Raw genomic sequence first — 20,686 nt, forward strand, 5'->3', positions numbered from 1 at the left:
GCCCACAATGAATCCCAGAAATTCTAGGTTCCTGGAAGGGCAGAGAATCAATTTCTTCCAATTGATGAGAAACCCAAGGTTGTGCAAGAGATCTATGGTGAGACGAGCCTGGGATTGAGCAATGAGGATGATGCCGTCCAGGTATATAATTTGTCTGACACCTTTTCCTCTGAGATGAGCTACGACCGACCGTAGGAGTTTGGTAAATGCCCAGGGGGCCGAAGAGAGTGCGAAGGGCAAGCTCGTACATTCCCAGTCCTGACCTTGCCAAGTAAACCTCATGGATGGGTACCCACCCTGATGGATGGATTGACCTTTTATATTAGATCGATTCTCCAAGCAAACCTCATGGATGGGTACCCACCCTGATGGATTGGTACTGCCAGATAGGTGTCCTTGAGGTCTGGGCGAATCAGCCAGTCTCCCGGCCTCAGGATGTCTCTGAGCATGTGAATGCCCTCCATTTTGAAATGCCGGTATATTATGACTTCGTTCGAAGGCTTGAGATTTATTACTGGATTTAATACTGGACATGCTTTTTGTTTTCTGTGAACCAGGAATATGGGGCAGAAAAAAAATGCCCACTCTCGAGCACGGGCATATGGCCCGCTTCTGGTGGAGCTGAAGCACCTCGCTGTTTAGCGCTGCTGTATCCTCGTCGGACATAACTATCTGGTTGGGGCGATACGCTTGGAAGGGCTGAGCAAAAAACTCTAGGCGCAAACCTTGCGCTGCGTTTCAAATCCAGGCATCCCCTGATAAGGAGTCCCAAGCCTACGCAAAAAGAGATATTCTCCCCACTATGGGTGACTGTAGCGCGGGCGCTGTTACGGTTGCACTGACCTGTAGGCTTTTGAGCAGGATATCTGGCTGCTCTCCTCCAGCCGCGTCCTCTTCCTCGTCCGCTGGAAGGGAAGAAGGTCTCTGAAAGATCTTGCCAGGAATTGTGTTGGTCTCTTGCATGTTGGGGTCTCCTATCAAAAGAGTATCGGCCGTAGGAGCGACCCCTACCTCGTCCGGCCTGGTAGAAAATTTGGGATGCAAATACTCTCTTAATAGAGGCTTGAGCCTTGTCCAAGGCAGTGAAGGTACCAACAAACTTTGACATTTCTTTGACAAAGGGATATCCGGATAAAAGTCCCTGGCTGCTGGCCCAGACTCGGTGTCTGCCAGTTCCCCCAATTTAGGGTCAATCTTGAGGAGAATGCTCTTTCTACGTTTCGTAGAAATGGCACAGTTGGCAGTCCCTAGCATGCAGAGTGCTCTTTGGGACCAACCTGCGAGAATAGCGGGGTCAATGGGATTGCCCGTGTCAATGGCCCCTTTGGCTAGATCCATAATTTTTGCCAGGGGTCGCGTGATGTCAAGGACCTTGTTTTGACATGAACGCCAGGCACGGTCAATACCTTTCTTTGGATCCTTAACGTTCTTCCCTAGGAAGGTGATCATTTTAGTGTCCAACTCATGGCCACCTTGCCGGTAGTCTCTGGCCGAGGACACTCAGAATGACTTCCTTTTCCAGTGGACCTCGAAGTCTGGCCTTAATATATTCAGTTGCCCTTGATGACGGTTCCCAGTCAGTTGATCTGGGATGGATTAAATCTTCCGAAGTGAACATACCTTCAAGAGTGGGCTGTTTTCTGGATGTCTGCTTGGGAATTGGGACTGCCATATTCCCAGAGGTAGAGGGTCTAGACCCTACAGTATGCTCTTCCACCTCAGAGGATATGGGGGTCTGGTCATCATAGTGGCACTCCCCTTGAATATAGTCATCATCAACACCCTGCTGGTCTTCCTCCGGGCTTGAGGGTCTGCCACCCGCATTGTCTACCTCGGGGTGAGAGTGTAAAATATTGGAAGGGGCTTCCTTCCTGGTAAGAAAGGCTTTTTTGAAGCCTTGAAAAGGCTTTTGATATGGCAGTTGTGGCGTGCTCAGGCGGGGGCAAAAGAGTCCTTACTCTAACGAGACAGTATACATCCCCCATCTGACAGGTGCTTTCTCTTCTGGGTTCTCTTCTTTCCCAGCTGAGGCGCTGTTTGTAAATGCTCCTCCATGCTGTCTAAACGGTGTTGAATGGGTAATAGCATCTCGCTGACAGCTTCTGTATCGATTTTTCCACAGAGGATCCTAAAACCCCCTTGAAACTATAATTCATGGCCACGTCATTATATTCATACACCTCCTCCTCTTCTGACCAGGCCTGATCAGCTTGGGGGGAGTATTGAGCTGTTATTATAATAAACTTTATGCACTTTTTTTTTATATATATAGTTGGTGATTTCAAAGCCTTCTCTCTAACCCACTCTTAATTGTTCCAGGAATTATTCTTTTTATTCCCCTTTTTAAAAGTTTTTTAAAAGAAATATGGAGATTACAATGAAATATTGATAAATCCTCACTATGGCTGCCGCGCTCGTAAAATCCGTTGGGAAAACAACGGAAATAATCGTGCGAGCGCCAGTGTAGAGAATAGCATCAAGAGGAAGCAATGGCTCCCTCTTGTGCCGTCTCACGCAATGTCGCCTGATACAATACGTTCTGCGTGGCCTCAGCCTGTCTCTCGGAATGTACCTGAGAGCGGGGAGGCACCCGCGAGCCTCCCGAGGGACTAGAAATCACTGAGGCAAACTCAGAGCGAAGCTCTGATACGCGGAAGCAATTTCCGACGGGCTGTGAGGAGCTGCCGTCAGATGAAGAAAGAAAAGAAAAACACAACGTGTTCTGTTGAAAGCAACACGGAGTACGCGAATGCGCAGCGTAATTAAACGCTTCAACGTTCTCTAGCTTAACAAAAGCAGTATAATACGAGCTACGCAGAAAGCGCAATGTAAATAAACATCTTTACGGTAAAGGGCACAACGTGAAATATGTTAGTCATAACATATGTAAAGCAGTATAAAGGTCTAATGTAAATATGCTCATTTAACTAGATAAAATAACTAGTCAGATATAATAGAATGAAATGGACTTATCTCTTGCTATGAGCAGAAAAGACAGAGGAGGAGTTTCACTACTGGCACCTATTTGGAGGGGTTTACCTACTGTTATTGGAGGACTGGTGTCACATCTTTAGTGACCTTCCATGAACTTGGACCTAGCTTGCTGGGAAATGGAGTTTCTTATTTTCAATGACTGTTCACTGTGGACTGGAAATTATGTAATGTTACTTCTTCAGTTTAATGTTGTTATTGTATGTTTTCTGCACCCTGAGTATGTATAGATGTCTTAATCTAGTTTTTTTGGGTGCATTAGAAACTTGCTGCTGAGCTCTTTTTATGGTGAAAGAAGGAAGAGAAGCATAATGTGAGCCTTCGGTTATGACATAGAATTTACTCATAGCAGAGAAGTACTCCCATGTCCTATCACCAAATACATGCCACTGTTGGTCCACTGTAAAGGCCCAATGGTTAACTTGAAACACAACGTATTTTATGAGAATGTGACTCCTGCATACTCTGTTAATAAAACTACTAAATGGGCTTGGTTAACAAAAGCAGTGACAGAAATCACCCATGAACAACCAGAAAAGATTGCAAACGGTCAACAGCATTCAAACATGAAAATATCCATCTGGAATACCAGAGGCGGCTATATGCACTTGACGCAATCAGAGAGTGATAACCTTTTAAAAAACTATGACTTAATATTGCTGAAGGAGACGTGGATGACTTCCCCTCCTATTTGGCCAAACCACCAGATTTGCTGGGTCCCAGCTTTACAACCTCCCAAAGGAAGACCAATGATGGGATTAGTAGCTGCACTCAAAATGAATGCACCAGGGAGACTCACTCAATGGACGAGCCCTCACCCTAGCTTACAAATGTTAAAATACGAAATTACAGATCCTGAACATCCTATGGCACCAGCTGTGGCGATTGCCTAGTGGAACCCAGCAAATATATTGGAAGACGATTTTCTAGATCTGGTCATTGGTTTACTCGAAAAATTCGACTAAGATCTAAGTATGTGCATGACCCTGATTGAGGGAGATTTGAATACGCATTGCATACCAAAGGGCAAGAAACGGACATCTTCACAGACAGCAAAATGGATGAACTTAATGAGCGATCGAAATATGACAATGCTCAATGGATGTGTGCAGGGTGACGTGCCCCCCAACCGTCTTGGAGAAATAAATTATGCGTTCATATCTAAGAGACATCAAGATATAGTAGAGAAAGTTACTATAATTCCTACAAAAATGAGCGATCACAGCATCCTCACCATAACTTGTTTAACGAATGCAAACCCTGTTAAAAATTATTATAATCAACATCTTGGGCTGAACCAAATGTCTTAATAGAATAAAATGGATGAATGTGAAACTTCATAAACTCCTGATAAATCTGACTCAGCTCAAAGAAGCAGACTATGTCAACGCTCTTTGCACTTTAAAAAAACCCAACAGATGAGAACAACAGGGCAACTGAAAGAGCCGTTATACCCTATGACCCTGTGATCAAAGCCAAAAGAGCAGCAAAAAAAAAAACAATTCGACAAATTGAGGTGAAAACCAGCAAAGAGTAGAATAAAGAGCGTACCAACATGCATACAAAATATAAAAATGTCATAAAACATGACAAGATACAAAAAACATAAAATGAAAATGAATGTATGTTAAGAGCAATATCCACAAAATCTAGTGCCAAGATCTGGACCCTCTTAAAAGATGGTGCGAGAACAGACAGGTTCTCGCATATCCTAAGCAGTATTGGTGAAGAGGGATGGGTTGCACACTACACCATTACACCTTCTTACTCTATAATAAAACGCAGGATTGGGAGAGCTGTCCAAAATATACACCATCAGAGAAACATTTCTTTGAAAAATGGTCGATGATACTGAAACAGATATACCAACATATAGAGGAGACAGTATACATTCCAGAATCCTGGAAACAATCAATTATTTTTCCTGTCTATAAAAAAGGTGACAGATTAAATCCCACCAATTAAAGACCGTTAGCTTTAATAGATTTTGCAGGCAAAATAAGGGCCAAACTCCTCCTAAATGCTCTTAATAGATGGTGAAAAGACAACAACCTATTAGATCCAAAACAAGCTGCGTTCATTAAGGGAGTTGGAACAGCACCAAATCTTATGATAGTTCAAGCCCTAAAACACCAAGCGAGAAAGAGAAAACAGCCTGTTTATACAGCCTTCATAGACTATAAACAGGCTTTTGATAATGTCTCACGCCCTATATTATGGAATAAAATAAGAGCTGTGGGCTGCACTACTTATCTACTCACCTTAATCCAGCAATTTTATTCAGGAACGACAATTCAAGTAAAACTGAATAGAGAGGTACTATTAACAAGATCAATACCTGCAAAACGTCAGCCTTAAACAAGGATGCTTGCTGGCGGCAACGCTTTTCAATTTTTATATTCGAGATGTCAATGAATATCTGCAAAAAGTAAGATCTTTTCCTCCCAAAATTAATAAATATACTGTGGGGAATCTCTTATATGCAGATGATCCCATAATACTAGACCAAACACCAATTGGTCTGCATAGGTCTTTGCATGCTCTAGAAAATCACGCAAATGTAAATAACCTACAAATAAATATACAAAAATCAAATATACTGATCATTGGAGCTAGTAAAACTTCATCAAATAAAGTGATTAAACTTTGGACTATTGGTGGTAATAAAAACGTATGCTTGGGTACGAATCTAAATGACAGCAAGACTGATACACCATATAAACAAGAAGTGAAGCGTAAGCTGGACATGCTATGCTCACAAGCTAAGTGCATACAGAAAAAATAGGGCAAATGTTCATCTATTCCGTTTTCTTAACGTATTACAGGCAAAAAGTAATTCCAGCTGTCACATTTGGTGGGGACCCTGTGAACCTTGGTACTAGCTCCCCTGAGGGCCTCTGCACGTTACGTTCGGGGCATTACCTCTTCCCATTGACAACAGGAGCATCCCTTCTCAAGACCGACATCCGTAGGTCCAGATGAAGGTAGCCTTTACTGCCCGCCGAAACATCTTTTGGACACGTCATTCTATTGCGGCCCACCTCTAAACCTACATACATCTACCGACGGTGACCTAGGATTGGTCTCTACACACCCACAGCACTCATTAATTGATCCCCTGAGTCACCAAGAAGACTATCTCTTCATCTTTGGAACTGGTTTCAGATTAGAAACAGTCTGGTTTCCGGACCACAAGACTTTACACTTGTTTTACAAACCAGCTCGAAAGCAACTAGACTCCTGTGGGTGGCAAATTAATTTGCTTTTCTATACCTCACACAACCATGGCGGAATAAGTCTGCCCCACTTTGCAGGTGTACAGAACTAGTGTTCCATCTCTAGTTGTGTGGGTATTTGATATTTTATTTTATGTTATGTTGTATGCTTTGCATAAATTATACATTTAGAAATATATGTTTGAAATGGGTTCCATTCAAAATTGTTCTTTTGTTGAATCTGTATGTATATACACCATTGTCTGGTGAACATTTATATTGTACACCATTTGTTGATGATTGTTTGCGAGCACAATCTGTGCAGTAACTTTCTTGAAAAAAATGATTTTTGTCAAAAAACTTCTTAAATTAAAAATGGCTACCAAGTCATAACAGTAGTCCATCAGAATCATTGTTTTCCTGCTACAGATTAGTGAAATTGCTTTTTAATGGGGTAGCCAGAGATATCGACTCAGTGGTATATCCAGAGCACTTTCTTGGGTTCTACATTTATTGCCGTTGATGGCTAATTATTCATGAGCCTTGTCTGTACTAAAGTAATCACACGTAAATTAATAGTGTGTGTAATAACCCGTGTGGGCAGGTCAGCTCTCCCTTTGTATACCACATATGGAGCAGTAAGCAAACTAGCCACGGACCATCCCAATTGACATACTTGGAGGGACTGTATTGGAAACAGATTCTAGGCCTCCCAAAAAGCTTCCCTATGGCTTTAAAGCGTTATGAGTTAGGCTTGACATCTTTGAGAGCAGTTGTCAATTGGAATGCGCTTTTAATATATGAAAAATGCAGAAACATAAACCGGTATGAATCTACGGTGATCAGCACTATTTCTCAAGCTTTTGTAGAAGAGGGAGCAGACATGTTAAACCTTTGGAAAATAGAGTGCTGGATAGCAATGGAAGAGGCTGACATAAGCAATGACAAACAGAAATATTGGCTGACAGATTGGATAAAAACCATATCAGAATGTAAAAAATATCAAAACGGGTAATTTTGGATAAAAAAGAATCCATGACATCGCTTAGTACTTAACAAGGTATCCTGACGTGCATTATTGAACGAAAATCATGAGATTTCGATTCGATTTGTGGCCAACTAGAGCGAGACAGGCTACATGGAACAAAGATAAGAAATTAAATATGACATGCAGATATTGCAAAAATTACATAAAGATTGACATTTTAAAACGCATAATGTGTGAATTTCTAGCCCTTGCCAATTTAAGTAAAGAATACTTTTCGAAATGTTTTGGTGACTATCAACAATAAACTATGAGCCCTGTATGGTTGAAAATGTGCAATGCACAACACATGTCTCTGAATATAGCTATTATTAGATACTTGGATAGAATACGGCTAGACGAATATCCAAATAAGACCATTTGATAACTAAGAGAAATGGGACAATATACACTGCTGTAAAACCAACAGGCAAACACTAAAAAGGTTATTGCATTTTAAATGTATAGCTAGAAATACAGTGATTAGATGAATGTATATTCATGTATATAGTGTGGAAACCAATTGCGGACGCCTTGTGCGGATGCCTCGCAAAATGTTGTGAAAAATTGCAATTTTAAATAATGATGTGGAAACATTGTACCTGTTTTAATTTGAAAGAATTAGTATTTGTAAAGTTGCATTTGCAACTGAATCAAATTAATTAATACAAATAAATAAATAAATAATGCCATGCCCCAGTCAGAAAACATGTGTTTGCTGCAAGTAAATGTTTTCCTATTGTGGCATGCTTACTGCACACATGCCCCCCATAAATATGTCCACACTGGCCCAGCAATGTGGGCCTGTAGCACATAGGAACACTCATGCTGCCTTTTCCCTTGACACCCAGTAAAACAATGCCATGCCACATTAAGAAAACTTGGGTGCTGCAAGTACATGTTTTCCTATTGTGGCATGCTTACTGCACACATGCTCCCCCCATAAATATGTCCATACTGGCCCAGCAATGTGGGCCTGTAGCACATAGGAACACTCATGCTGCCTTTTCCCTTGACACCCAGTAAAACAATGCCATGCCACAGTAAGAAAACGTGGGTGCTGCAAGTACATGTTTTCTTATTGTGGCATGCTTACTGCACACATGCCCCCCATAAATATGTCCATACTGGCCCAGCAATGTGGGCCTGTAGCACATAGGAACACTCATGCTGCCTTTTCCCTTGACACCCAGTAAAACAATGCCATGCCACAGTAAGAAAACGTGGGTGCTGCAAGTACATGTTTTCCTATTGTGGCATGCTTACTGCACACATGCCCCCCATAAATATGTCCATACTGGCCCAGCAATGTGGGCCTGTAGCACATAGGAACACTCATGCTGCCTTTTCCCTTGACACCCAGTAAAACAATGCCATGCCACAGTAAGAAAACTTGGGTGCTGCAAGTACATGTTTTCCTATTGTGGCATGCTTACTGCACACATGCCCCCCATAAATATGTCCATACTGGCCCAGCAATGTGGGGCTGTAGCACATAGGAACACTCATGCTGCCTTTTCCCTTGACACCCAGTAAAACAATGCCATGACACAGTAAGAAAACGTGGGTGCTGCAAGTACATGTTTTCCTATTGTGGCATGCTTACTGCACACATGCCCCCCATAAATATGTCCATACTGGCCCAGCAATGTGGGCCTGTAGCACATAGGAACACTCATGCTGCCTTTTCCCTTGACACCCAGTAAAACAATGCCATGCCACAGTAAGAAAACTTGGGTGCTGCAAGTACATGTTTTCCTATTGTGGCATGCTTACTGCACACATGCCCCCCATAAATATGTCCATACTGGCCCAGCAATGTGGGCCTGTAGCACATAGGAACACTCATGCTGCCTTTTCCCTTGACACCCAGTAAAACAATGCCATGCCACAGTAAGAACACATGTGTTTGCTGCAAGTACATGTTTTCCTATTGTGGCATGCTTACTGCACACATGCCCCCCCCATACATATGTCCACACTGGCTCAGCAATGTGGGCCTGTAGCACATAGGAACACTCATGCTGCCTTTTCCCCTGACACCCAGTAAAACAATGCCATGCCACAGTAAGAAAACGTGGGTGCTGCAAGTACATGTTTTCCTATTGTGGCATGCTTACTGCACACATGCCCCCCATAAATATGTCCACACTGGCCCAGCAAAGTGGGCCTGTAGCACATAGGAACACTCATGCTGCCTTTTCCCTTGACACCCAGTAAAACAATGCCATGCCACAGTAAGAAAACGTGGGTGCTGCAAGTACATGTTTTCCTATTGTGGCATGCTTACTGCACACATGCCCCCCCATAAATATGTCCACACTGGCCCAGCAATGTGGGCCTGTAGCACATAGGAACATTCATGCTGCCTTTTCCCTTGACACCCAGTAAAACAATGCCATGCCACAGTAAGAAAACGTGGGTGCTGCAAGTACATGTTTTCCTATTGTGGCATGCTTACTGCACACATGCCCCCCCATAAATATGTCCACACTGGCCCAGCAATGTGGGCCTGTAGCACATAGGAACACTCATGCTGCCTTTTCCCTTGACACCCAGTAAAACAATGCCATGCCACAGTAAGAAAACGTGGGTGCTGCAAGCACATGTTTTCCTATTGTGGCATGCTTACTACACAGATGCCCCCATGTAAGATTTCTCATTACGCTGGGTTTGCCCTTAACACCTTTACCATAGTAAGAAAACATGTAATGGCATTTTACAAAGACGTTAGGCTGTGTGCACCAATGCCCCCCCCCCCCGCCATGCCCCATTATTGCATACAGACGTAGCTTCATACAAGCAGTCACGCACCCATACAGCTGCTCTCAATCAGTCATTCAAACACGCTTCCAGCCATTCACAGTCAATTCTCACTCACACTTACTCACGCAAACACACTCACATGCACACTTCCTTTTCAAATAAACTCTCTCACACTCATGCAATCACACAAACACATACAACACAAATCATACATACACAACTTTACCTGGACTATACTTCAGCATGGCCTCCCCTCTTCCTCCCAACGTCATCATGCTGGAGGAAGAGGGTCAGGGTTCAGGACACACCCTTCCCCGCTCCTTCTGCTTTTTCTTGGATCATTCTGACCCCACCTCAGGCCTGAGACAGGCAGGCAGAGGGAGGGGGAAGAGGCCTTCAGCATGCTTCATGCACCGGATTTTCCAGTGCCCCAGAACCATTATTGAGACTATAGGTGGTACCATGGTCTCAATAATGCTTTCAGAGAGCTCTACATGGGTGAAGGCATGGGCTTTGTATGTGCCGGCCTTCAGTCATGTAAAGTGCTATGAAGGTCAGAAGGGGCACCACTAGTCTTTGCATTTGCAAGGAATTTAACGACTTGTACTTACTATGCAAATACAAACACTACTTTTGCATTAGAGTGAGTTACAATTACTCTCTCCAAAATGCAAATACTTTTCTTTCTAATGTTAAATTGACTTTATGGACCTATAGGGTCCTGCAAATGAAGGGAGAGGGGGCTCTTCCCTAGTGCCCTATATGGGCGCGCATTCATGCTTCACCCTCTATTCATACCCCAGCCCTAGGAAGACTAATCGCATCCTTTGGCTTTGGACTCCACTGCAAATGCCACACTGCAGTCCTTCACTGGATGGCTCTCCAATCACTTTGTCGTGGGAGGATAGCTCAGGGGCAACGTGCTCGCTTTGGAAGCAACAAGGCCCGGAGCACCACAGGTTTGATCCCTGGGCGTGCGCTTAGAAACCTCTGGGTATTAAGCGCGTTATAAATAACCTATCATATCACTCACGCTAAACTCTTCAAAAGCAGAAGTCATCTTTCTCCCGGCTTACAATTCCATCCCCTATCACATTTCCTTCCCACCTGACCTTCTTGCTCCCTCTCCCAAGGCTTACCACTTTAGCATAGCCCTTTGATAGCGACTTCAGACTGCAACAATTCACTGCAACCCCCTCTGCGGCTCATATTAACCTTTTCAACCTTCATAAAATGCGTCCATTGCTTACTCACCACTCTACAAAGACTCTAATCTCCACCCTCGTTCTAAGCAAACCAGACCACTGTAGGTGCCTGCTCCTTGGTCTCCCTCCCCTGGGCCTTCTTCTCTACTCCTCCTCCCGCTAGACAAAGTCTTCAACTTCGCTACCCACACTCTCTACAGCATAGCCAGATCCCACCTCTCTTCTACCTACTAGACCCACGCTGGTTGGCTCTGCATGCACAATAGCTCTCTTTTTTAAGTTTTTGCTCCTCAATACATATTCACTGTATCTCTGCCTACCATCTCAGTCCCTGTCCTCATCCTCTGCCCTCAACTTCACTGTCCCACGTCCTCCCGGCCTCCTCTATCTTCCGGCTCTTTCTCTCAGTTACCCAGTTACGTTGTACCCATTGCCCATTCCAGTAAAACAAATCAACTTCAACTTCACCTACCATGTAACTAAGTAACTAAGCTTTGTACTGTAACAAGTGCCACGATGTCCTCGGGCTGTTGTGCGCTATATAAATACGAATAAAACAAACAAACAAACTTACTTGCCCAAGAGAAAGCACCCTCCATCCTCTACACCTTACCCCACAACTCCCACCAGTAAATCATAATAATGTCATTTTGTATATTTGTACAGTACTCCTCTTTAGCTTGAAACCCGTTTCCCCCAGGTTAATGCAACCTATGTAAGTCATCTGTTTCTAATTTTTTCTTTTTTGTTTATTTTCGTTTTTTCCCTGGTCTGTGTTTCACTTTCTTCACACCCGCATACACTGGCTCACTGCTTGTTCTCATTTCTGTGCTATGGGCCTGCGGCCTTCCTTGGGAATGTCTCCGCCATCTACAGGTGTTGTTAGTCACATATGATTGAAATTGACACCCCTTTTCTTCAAATAAATTCAAATACAAAATGCAAGTGCACCAAATAGCAGTGGGGAAAATGCTGAATAATGGCTGGTGCTAAAAGAAAAGGTAAAGAAGGTTTAATAAAGTAAACATTCTTGAGACAAAAAAGCTCACAATTGAAGAATAAGTATCAGAAGAAGCACTAGATTCCATTCTCTTGTGATAAAGAACTGCTGTAACTGGGCATTGTGTTGCAGTTGACAGAAACATTTCCTTTGAAGCACTGCTGTGCAGCGGGACGCGGGTCGCGCGGACCCCATTTTGCAACAATACCAGAGGGTTCTTTTCTTTTAATAGATGAAAACTGAAGACCTGGGAGGCATCCTATGCCATAGAGAGACAGGCTTGGTCTTATGCAGCAATGTATGCACGACTTTCTAATAAGTGCTTCAAATTTACAAGAGGAGTTATTGTTTAATTTGACCCAATCTCTTTAATTTCAGGACATGGCAGGACATTATGCATTAGCCCATCAAGTGGTCATAACAGAAAAAGGTGAGCCAGCTTTAAAGTACAGCTTCTAAACGGTGGAGTTGGTTGTTGGTTGGCTAGACAGTCTGTGGATTTGATGGTCTTGTCGCAAAGCCAGGAACAATTTCTATCTCATGCATAATCTTAATTCTATTTCTAGGTATGGTTTCCATCTCGAGGGATTAAGCACGTCTGCATAGAGCTTTTTGTAACCTGAGAGCATAGGGTTGAATCCCTACAAGCCGACTGAACCTTTCTCTTTCTCAAGGCTGATACAATAAGTAGTATTGAGCTGGTTTATAGCAGGGGTCGCCAGATCCCGTGCCCAAAAGCCAACTCCACTCCATGTTTTCAGGAAGGCTATCCACACAAGATAGTTTTGTGTACTATTAATCGAAATTAAAGTCATATACATAGAGGTTATTCAAGTGTGATGGGTGCTCCAGAGGGCATGACATGGTAACTTATAGAGTATATTACCATATTTTAGAATGTGACTGTTATGCATGGACTTTTTGCATCTCTTTACTTGGGCAAAGATTTGAGTTTACTTTGAAGACCTCCATTGTATGCTTGGAATGTTTTCTACTTATATTTTATGTTTATTCAATTAAGTCTTCTTTTTCTACCAAATTACATTCCTCAATCACAGGTATTGATTGTCAGAAACATGAAACAGCAACCTTCACTGCCTTCTCTTATCCATTTCTAGATACATTTTCTTTCAGATCTATTTGGGCACAGAAAAAATGAACCTACTCTGCTTTGTTTCACTTGTAGAATGTTTGTATGGTTGTTGCAACCAGGGAGACTCCTCCCACCATTGTTTACAAATGCCGGGTAACCATCCTCTTGTGCCAGAATGAAGCAAAGGCACTAAAGTAGTTGCCTAATATATGAAGTCCTCATAAACAAACCTCCCTCATTACCTTCCTCACATGCGAGGTCTCTTCTCTGCATACCAAAAAACATGGTTCTATGTGATTATTTAGATTTTTGACGATTTTTTTCAGCCTATTTTAGGCGGCCTACAAAAATCGAAATAATTACATTTCTTCGCCCCCCCACCCTTTCTTCCCGGATTTACTCCAAATCGGGGGTTTCACCCCTCGAATCACCCTCCCTCAGCCCCCGCCGCCTCTCTCCCCTCCCAAGACTCCCCCCACCAAAACGCCCACAAACACACACACAAACATGAACACCCAACACACACACACAAACACAAATACACACACATGCACGTATCAACGTACCCGTTCTCTGGGTCCTAGCGTCCCTAGTATGAAAGTTCGATTTAGAAAGACAGCTCTGTGCGGTCACAGAGTGGTCTTTCTAAATCGTTTTTTTCCCCGCTTTATTATAAAAGATCTCTTGACATAATACCAAAATAATTCCTAAAGATTTTCCACCCGGCCCTGCTGCTATGGCTATGCCCCCATGCGTCCTATAAGCAGGACACTTCCTATTCTTTTTTCTGCATAACAACGAGTGCAGCGTGGTGGTAGAGCTGCCCTGGTGACAAAGATTACAGTGAGGTGGAGGCTATTGACAGGAACAGCACGCCCAATAGTTAGATATTGCTGGTGGGTGATGCTGGATGGGGCTCGGTGCCGTGGTAAAGGAGACAAAAGTGTCATTCCAAAGAACAAGGCGTTTAGAGATCAAGATCCCAAAAAATCTAAGTGCCGCAGGTTAGCTCCAAAATCTCCCTGAAGGCACAAGATCACGGGAAGTGGGAACATGAATGAGTGCACAAGGGGTCGCAGGACTACTGATGGTATGCGACTAGCTCTGCATCCCCCAGATGGCCCTCCATACACTGGGGGTGCAGAAACATTAAAAACAATGTAGTTCCACTCCAGAGATCCCAAGGTTTAAGGAAGAACTAAGAATCCTCATAAACACAACCATAGCTCAAGCTTTGTAAAGGAGGAAGAGTTTGAAGAAAATGTAGGAAGGAAAAAAGTTTTTGACCCAGAAACAAAGGGCTGTTATATACACAAAGACGCCTGCCCGCACGGCTTAGCCATGTATGGGAGACACTTGGTTTCCAAGCAAAAGACCTAGCTGAGGAAGAAGGAACAGACTTTCTTAGTATGTATGATATCACAAGAGCTTCTAACATTCCTATTATCAATGCCATCCAGAAAGCAATTACTAGAGATCTGTAAAACAATCATAGTGCTAACATTTCTATCTAAATATTAACCTGAGAAAGGCAGGGACCTGGAACTGGCAGACATTAGTGAACTCTACATCGCAATGTACAACGTATGGTTGAATATAGAGAAGTCATTGGAAATAAGCATATAGTCATCTTGCTGGCTACATATATCTATCTTTGCTAGAATCTTATATATGAACTAATACGTTTTTATATTAATAATTGTTGATTTTTAGAAATTTCTATACATTGCAATTTCAATTATGGCATATGTGCTTATTTTTGAAATTTTTCCTTATTTTTCTCCTTTTCTATCTGATATTACTGCTAATTTTTGCTTTCGATCTAAAAAATTATCTTTTTCTATTTTCTTTATTTCTCTTTTTCTATATATTTTTTCACATAATGTAATCTATTTTATGTAATTTATGAAATGTGAAAAGCTTATGTTAAGCTATAACACATTAATAATAAATAAAATTAAAATAAATTAGTGGATTCTATAATTCCCAACTTGGCTGGAAGGCCCTACATGTCCACACAGATATGGCTTCCAAAGACTTAGCTAATAGAAGAGTGGATTCAGCATTATAGAAAGGATATTACGCATCCAACCTTGCTTTGAGTTCCTGCATCTACCAGGTATATATATGGACCAACCCCTTCTGAAGGATATGCAGTCAATGTAGAGCACAGTGGAGGCAGAGGGGGAATGCATTGAGAAGTTATATAATATTAAGCAACAGATCCAGAAGATGTCTTACTCAGCTAATGACACCATAACAGCATCATCACTCATGGGGAGCGCTATCGCTGTGGCCAAATGCCAAATCTACATCAAGGGTTGGAAAGGGAATGGTGCACATAAAACTGTGGTGCTACACATGTCGTTTCAGAGACATCTACTGTTTGACCCAAAATGGATGGTAGGGTAAAACAAATCATACATGGATCGAACCTTCTTGGAGCCACTACAATGGAAGGCACAGGAGAAAAAACCTTATGATATTCAAAAGAATGAGAGGTTTGTCTAAGGCCAGGCTGGGATTTCGGAAACAAGACAGCCTCCTCAGTGTCAGCGGCTGAACCTCAACAGTCCTCTCTATGCCTGTTGGTGTGGGGCAGGTAGCTGCCTTTTCTTGGAAGAATTAGTGACTTTTTGGGGATGCTTGAACATCTCAGATATTTTCGGAGGGATATCCAATCGAGCTCACCTCTCTTTGGCCAGGATCCCAGATGGTACAGACCAAGCTGCCCGGGAATCCCATGCCCAGAGAAGCTATGCAACCATTAATCTTAGTCCGTCTAAAAAAAGTGGCAGAGGTGTCTGTGCCTCCAAAGCAATGAGAACAAGAGGTCTGTGCCCATGTCTTCAATGTCAAAAAGCTGATTGTTGCTGATTCCGAAATACACTGAAAAGCTCCCCCATAGTGTTATGCATCCGAAAGTAGAGGAAGATGTCTAAAGCGGAGGTACCCCCCAGCTCCCTGAATCTATCCAAAGACACAAAGGATTGACGTGGCCGCTATAGCCTTCTCGACCCGGACTTGTGCCCCCATCGGGATTAGGGAAGTACTAGTATTATTGGAAATGTGTCTGTGCTGCCAAATAATAATTATAAAAGTTTGGGAGGGCCAGGCCACCTTAGACCAATGGGAGAACCAACCTGTTCCAGCCAATCCAAGCTGGTTTTCCCATACAGATGAAATCTGTTGGTACACTTCTCAGCGTCTTTAGAAATGAGCTTGGCAGCAGCAGGTGAACGTTTAGGAAGAGAAAATGTAGCTTCGGGAGCAGTACCATTTGAACAAGGGATATTCTCCCATATAGCGACAGAGGCAAATACCTCCATCGTAGGGTGACACTTCTGGCTTCTTCAAGACCCTTACCGTAATTGTCTTGCCACACCACTTTGGGTTTCCTAGCTATCTCCACTCCAAGGTATTTATTTTTGACGGGATGCCATTGAAATCCCACATAGTTAGGGTATTGTACAGTTCGGTCAGTCAGGGGGAATAGGACTGATTTTGTGGTGTTGATCCGAGGCCGGAGTAACAACCGAATTCTGAAATGTCCTACAGCACCGCTTTAAAAGTATCCCTGGGATGTTTGCTAAAGAGCACCATATCATCTCATAAAGTGAAGTGATCAGCCTATGTGAATCCAGCTTTATCCCACGGTGTATGTCACGCTCGCTGATGAAATCTGCCAACGGTTCAATGGTCATCCCAAACACTAAGGGGGAGAGGGACAACCCTGTCTCGTGCCTCTTCCCATGGAGAATGTCGCAGAGAGGCACCCATTAACAAGTGGACATGAGCACATGTGTACAACAGAGAAATCAAGGAGAGAAACAGATTCCCACCCCCATCATATGAAGGATGGCCAGCATGAAGGGTCACTGCACGTAGTCAAAGGCTTTCTCAGCATCTTAAAGGGCAGCTGGCAGCTCCGAGTCCACAGCCTGCATTAGACCAAATAATCTGCGTGGGCCATGTGATGTGGACCTATCTGGGATGAACCTTCACTGGTCCACCAATACACACTTAGACATGTATGGTGCCAGCTTGTGCGCCAGAAGCTTGGCTAAGATTTTATTTTCAGTATTTTTGAGGGAGATTGTCCTGTAGAATGAGCAATCCGTGGAATCTTTTACAGGCTTCAAGAGCAAGGTGATTGCTGCCTCCGTCATGTAGTCTGGTAGCCTTCCACTCTTCACTGCATGCTGATATACCTCCAGGAGACAGAGAGACCGTCCAGGCCAGGCGATTTCCCACTTGGAAGTTCTCGTATTGCGGCACAAATCTCCCGTCAGGTAATGGGAGCCTTCAAAGAAAACCAGTACAGGAAGATCTGATCCATTACTGTTCCACTTACTGTGGAGACAACCCCAACACTGATGAAGGGGATGAAGGATTGTGCAGGGGCAACGTATTTGTCTTGGAAGCAAGACAGTGCAGCGCAACACAGGTTTGAAACCTTATCCAGCGCTTAGAAACCGCTCTTGGAATTAAGTGTATTGTAAATTATAATTATGAATAAAGCCTGGTATTGACTCTAACAAACTCCCTAACGATATCATGGTCTGAGGTATCTAAGGTCCCCTCTGAGTCCCTCAGTGTGTGTACAAACATTTTAGACTCTCCACCCAAGCTACTCATGCCAATGTTTTCCCTGGCCTTTGGCCCTCCCCATACTATGTAGCATTTTCCTGCCTACCTAAAAAATGTGCTTTCTCTCTGGACTGTTTCCCTGAAAAGTGCCAGTGTTGCATGTTGTGCGCCCAGCGTGGTTGGGGTGTCTGCCCCAACACCATGCACCCCATCTTTTCAACTTATCGTGACAATCCAGTTCACATCTGATAGTCCAGAGAATACAACACTCCTTGGAAATAGAGGCTCCTCTGACAACACACTTAAATTCCTCGCACAGCAGGAGAGGACAGAGCACATTCTCGCACATTCTCCTTGAAGAATGTATCTGTTGCCTCCTCGATAGCGGCCCTGAAAACCGTATCTGCTAATGCCCTATGTTTGCACCTCCACATGACTCCTCCATACCTCAAAGCTCTGGCTTACTGGGGAATGGTCTGAAAGTGTACACAGCCTAATCAAGCAGTCAGTATCCCATCTTGCACTATTATGTGACATAGGGATATAGTCAATTTGGGAAGCTATGTGGTGTACTGTGGGAAAAAATGGTATTCTCTCTCCAACGGATATCTATCCCTCCACACATCCGCCAAATCTTACAAATCAGCCATTTGCTTGATTTTTCATGCCGCTTTAGAAGGTCATCTCTGGCTCCCAGTCAATCTATCCCCTCCAGGGTCAAGCACCGTATTGAAGTCCTCGCCGCAGATAATCACATTACCCCTGTGATGTTGTAGCTGCTGACCAATCCAATATAGACAACCCAAGGAGTCGGTATTCAGAGCACAGCAGTTAACTAGTGTGAATGTGTGACCGTGAATGGAGCCTGTGGCCATCGGCGTTCGACCTTCTGAATCTCCAACTGCCTCAATGAGTCGAAAACCCAGCGGCTTATGTAGTAAAATATCTACACCACTGCCATAGAGAAGTAAGAGGAGTAGTATCTATGACAACCCCAGTTCCTTGTAAAATGGGACTCTCCCGCTAGGAGCAAGTACGATTCCTGCAGAAAGGCAATGTCCGTATGGTGTCTGTTTAGATAAAGTAAGGTCTTCCTGGCCTTAGAATAGCAGTTTAGCTCCCAGACCTTCCACAGGGTCAGGTGTATCCCCTTCGAGATGTGCATAGACATCTATCTTTGAGACCACCCCAGAATATGTGTCCCTGTGGGCCCTGATTGTGTATTGGTCCCCTCCTTGATCCCCATGTAACGTTGTGTTATAGGGCCGACTGTCGTTTATCCTAAGAACTGCCAAACTCACCCTAACAAACTTCTAACAGCATTCCCCCATCTCACCCCCACCCCAGCCAGCAACCACAACTGTCCGGTCCAACGCTCCCTCCCCGATAAACAACCCTGCTCAATGTGTGCCTCACTCCTGAAGCGCTGGAAGACGCCCGAAAGACATACGAAATACAAAGGACCACCTAAAATTCAGGAAACTACTCAAAACCTGGCTCTTCATCATAGAACCAGAAGGAATCTATTGAAAAAAAGGGCAATAAAAAAAAAGTGAAAATAAACACGACTCACCACTCGCTAGGCAAAGCCCAGGGGAATAGGGACTGTTGACCGAGTCGAAGAAGAATAAAACACTACCACCCAACAGGACAGGGAGTGCGTTGAATTCATAGCGAGGAGTTCCAAGCCCTGGGAGCTCAGGGAGAAGGTGCTAGGCAGAGCCCTCTAACGACCAAAGAGCAACTTATAACCTTAGTAATCTTAACCCTGGATGAGGGTAGGCCCTCACCTCCTGTCCACCCCACGCATCACTAGACAGCCTCAGAGATAAGCAACCACCAAGCGCAGAACCAGGTGAATGAACCACAGAGGAATGCTCCAGAAGACAGCAAGGCCAAAGACACCCAACACAGATGCCCGAAAGAACGAGATAACCCACTAACCCATCTGCTAAAACCTCAACTCTTGGCCCACGCCTATCAAACCCTAAAACAAACACAAGCACTCTCCTGAAGCACAAACCGAAATCACTTCACTACACTGCAACAACAAAACAAACCACACATTGTCTCGCACAACATGGGAGCCTACAGATCCGGAAACCGCACCCATGCTCAGTGCTAACTGAACTGAAGCTGCCAACAGAACATCACAAATCTTGCTCTGCCGTTCTCCCACTACACTCTACTAACCAACCCTACCCTCTTAACTTTCAGATCCGCCAGAGCACCAGGGGACGACCCCGGTAGTGATAGTGCATGGTATAAATATCCTTTAACATAACATACATCTGGCAACCAGCAACAATCGGAACATGTCATCACCTCATCTCATTTTCTTTGTTTTTTAATATTAAATATTTGTATTCAGAAGGGTTACCAAAAAGAAATCACATCTCTTAAATCTTCAGAGAAGTATCAATGTCCATCCATAGTACAATCAATCAGAAAATATAATCGTTCATGACAAAAACAAAATACATATTCAAAAGCCCCCCATACTCATGTCAGTACCGTGACTAGCCAAATATTGCTTCAGAGACAAAACACAGTGTCGTCATAGTATTTGATTCATACATGAGTACTTAACCAAGTCACTGAAATCCTTCTGAATATTAACCTTTTAAAAAACCTTTTTCTCCCCCTTCCCACCCAGCAACTTCTCCCTCGACCCCCAGGGGAATCATCCAAACTAATACCAAACTAACTTCATCAATGATCAAAGGAGGAATATGCCGCTCAGTTGTTCATTATAAAATACACCAACAATCCGGTAGCTCTAAAAACCTCTCTGGTCTGATC

General features: G+C 43.6%; 1 protein-coding gene across 2 annotated transcripts in view; it reads left to right on the forward strand.

The window, feature by feature from the left end:
* Positions 1–20,686, forward strand: part of LOC138566825 (diamine acetyltransferase 1-like) — a 355,000-nt gene that overhangs the window by 174,393 nt on the left and 159,921 nt on the right. For both annotated transcript variants that reach the window (XM_069644517.1, XM_069644511.1), the window contains exon 3: positions 12,580–12,631. In XM_069644517.1, coding sequence (XP_069500618.1) covers positions 12,580–12,631 — 52 coding nt within the window. The remainder of the gene's footprint in view (positions 1–12,579; positions 12,632–20,686) is intronic.

The sequence above is a fragment of the Ambystoma mexicanum genome, chromosome 1p, assembly GCF_040938575.1.
Source record: "Ambystoma mexicanum isolate Mex_15411 chromosome 1p, UKY_AmexF1_1, whole genome shotgun sequence".
Lineage (NCBI taxonomy): Eukaryota > Metazoa > Chordata > Amphibia > Caudata > Ambystomatidae > Ambystoma > Ambystoma mexicanum.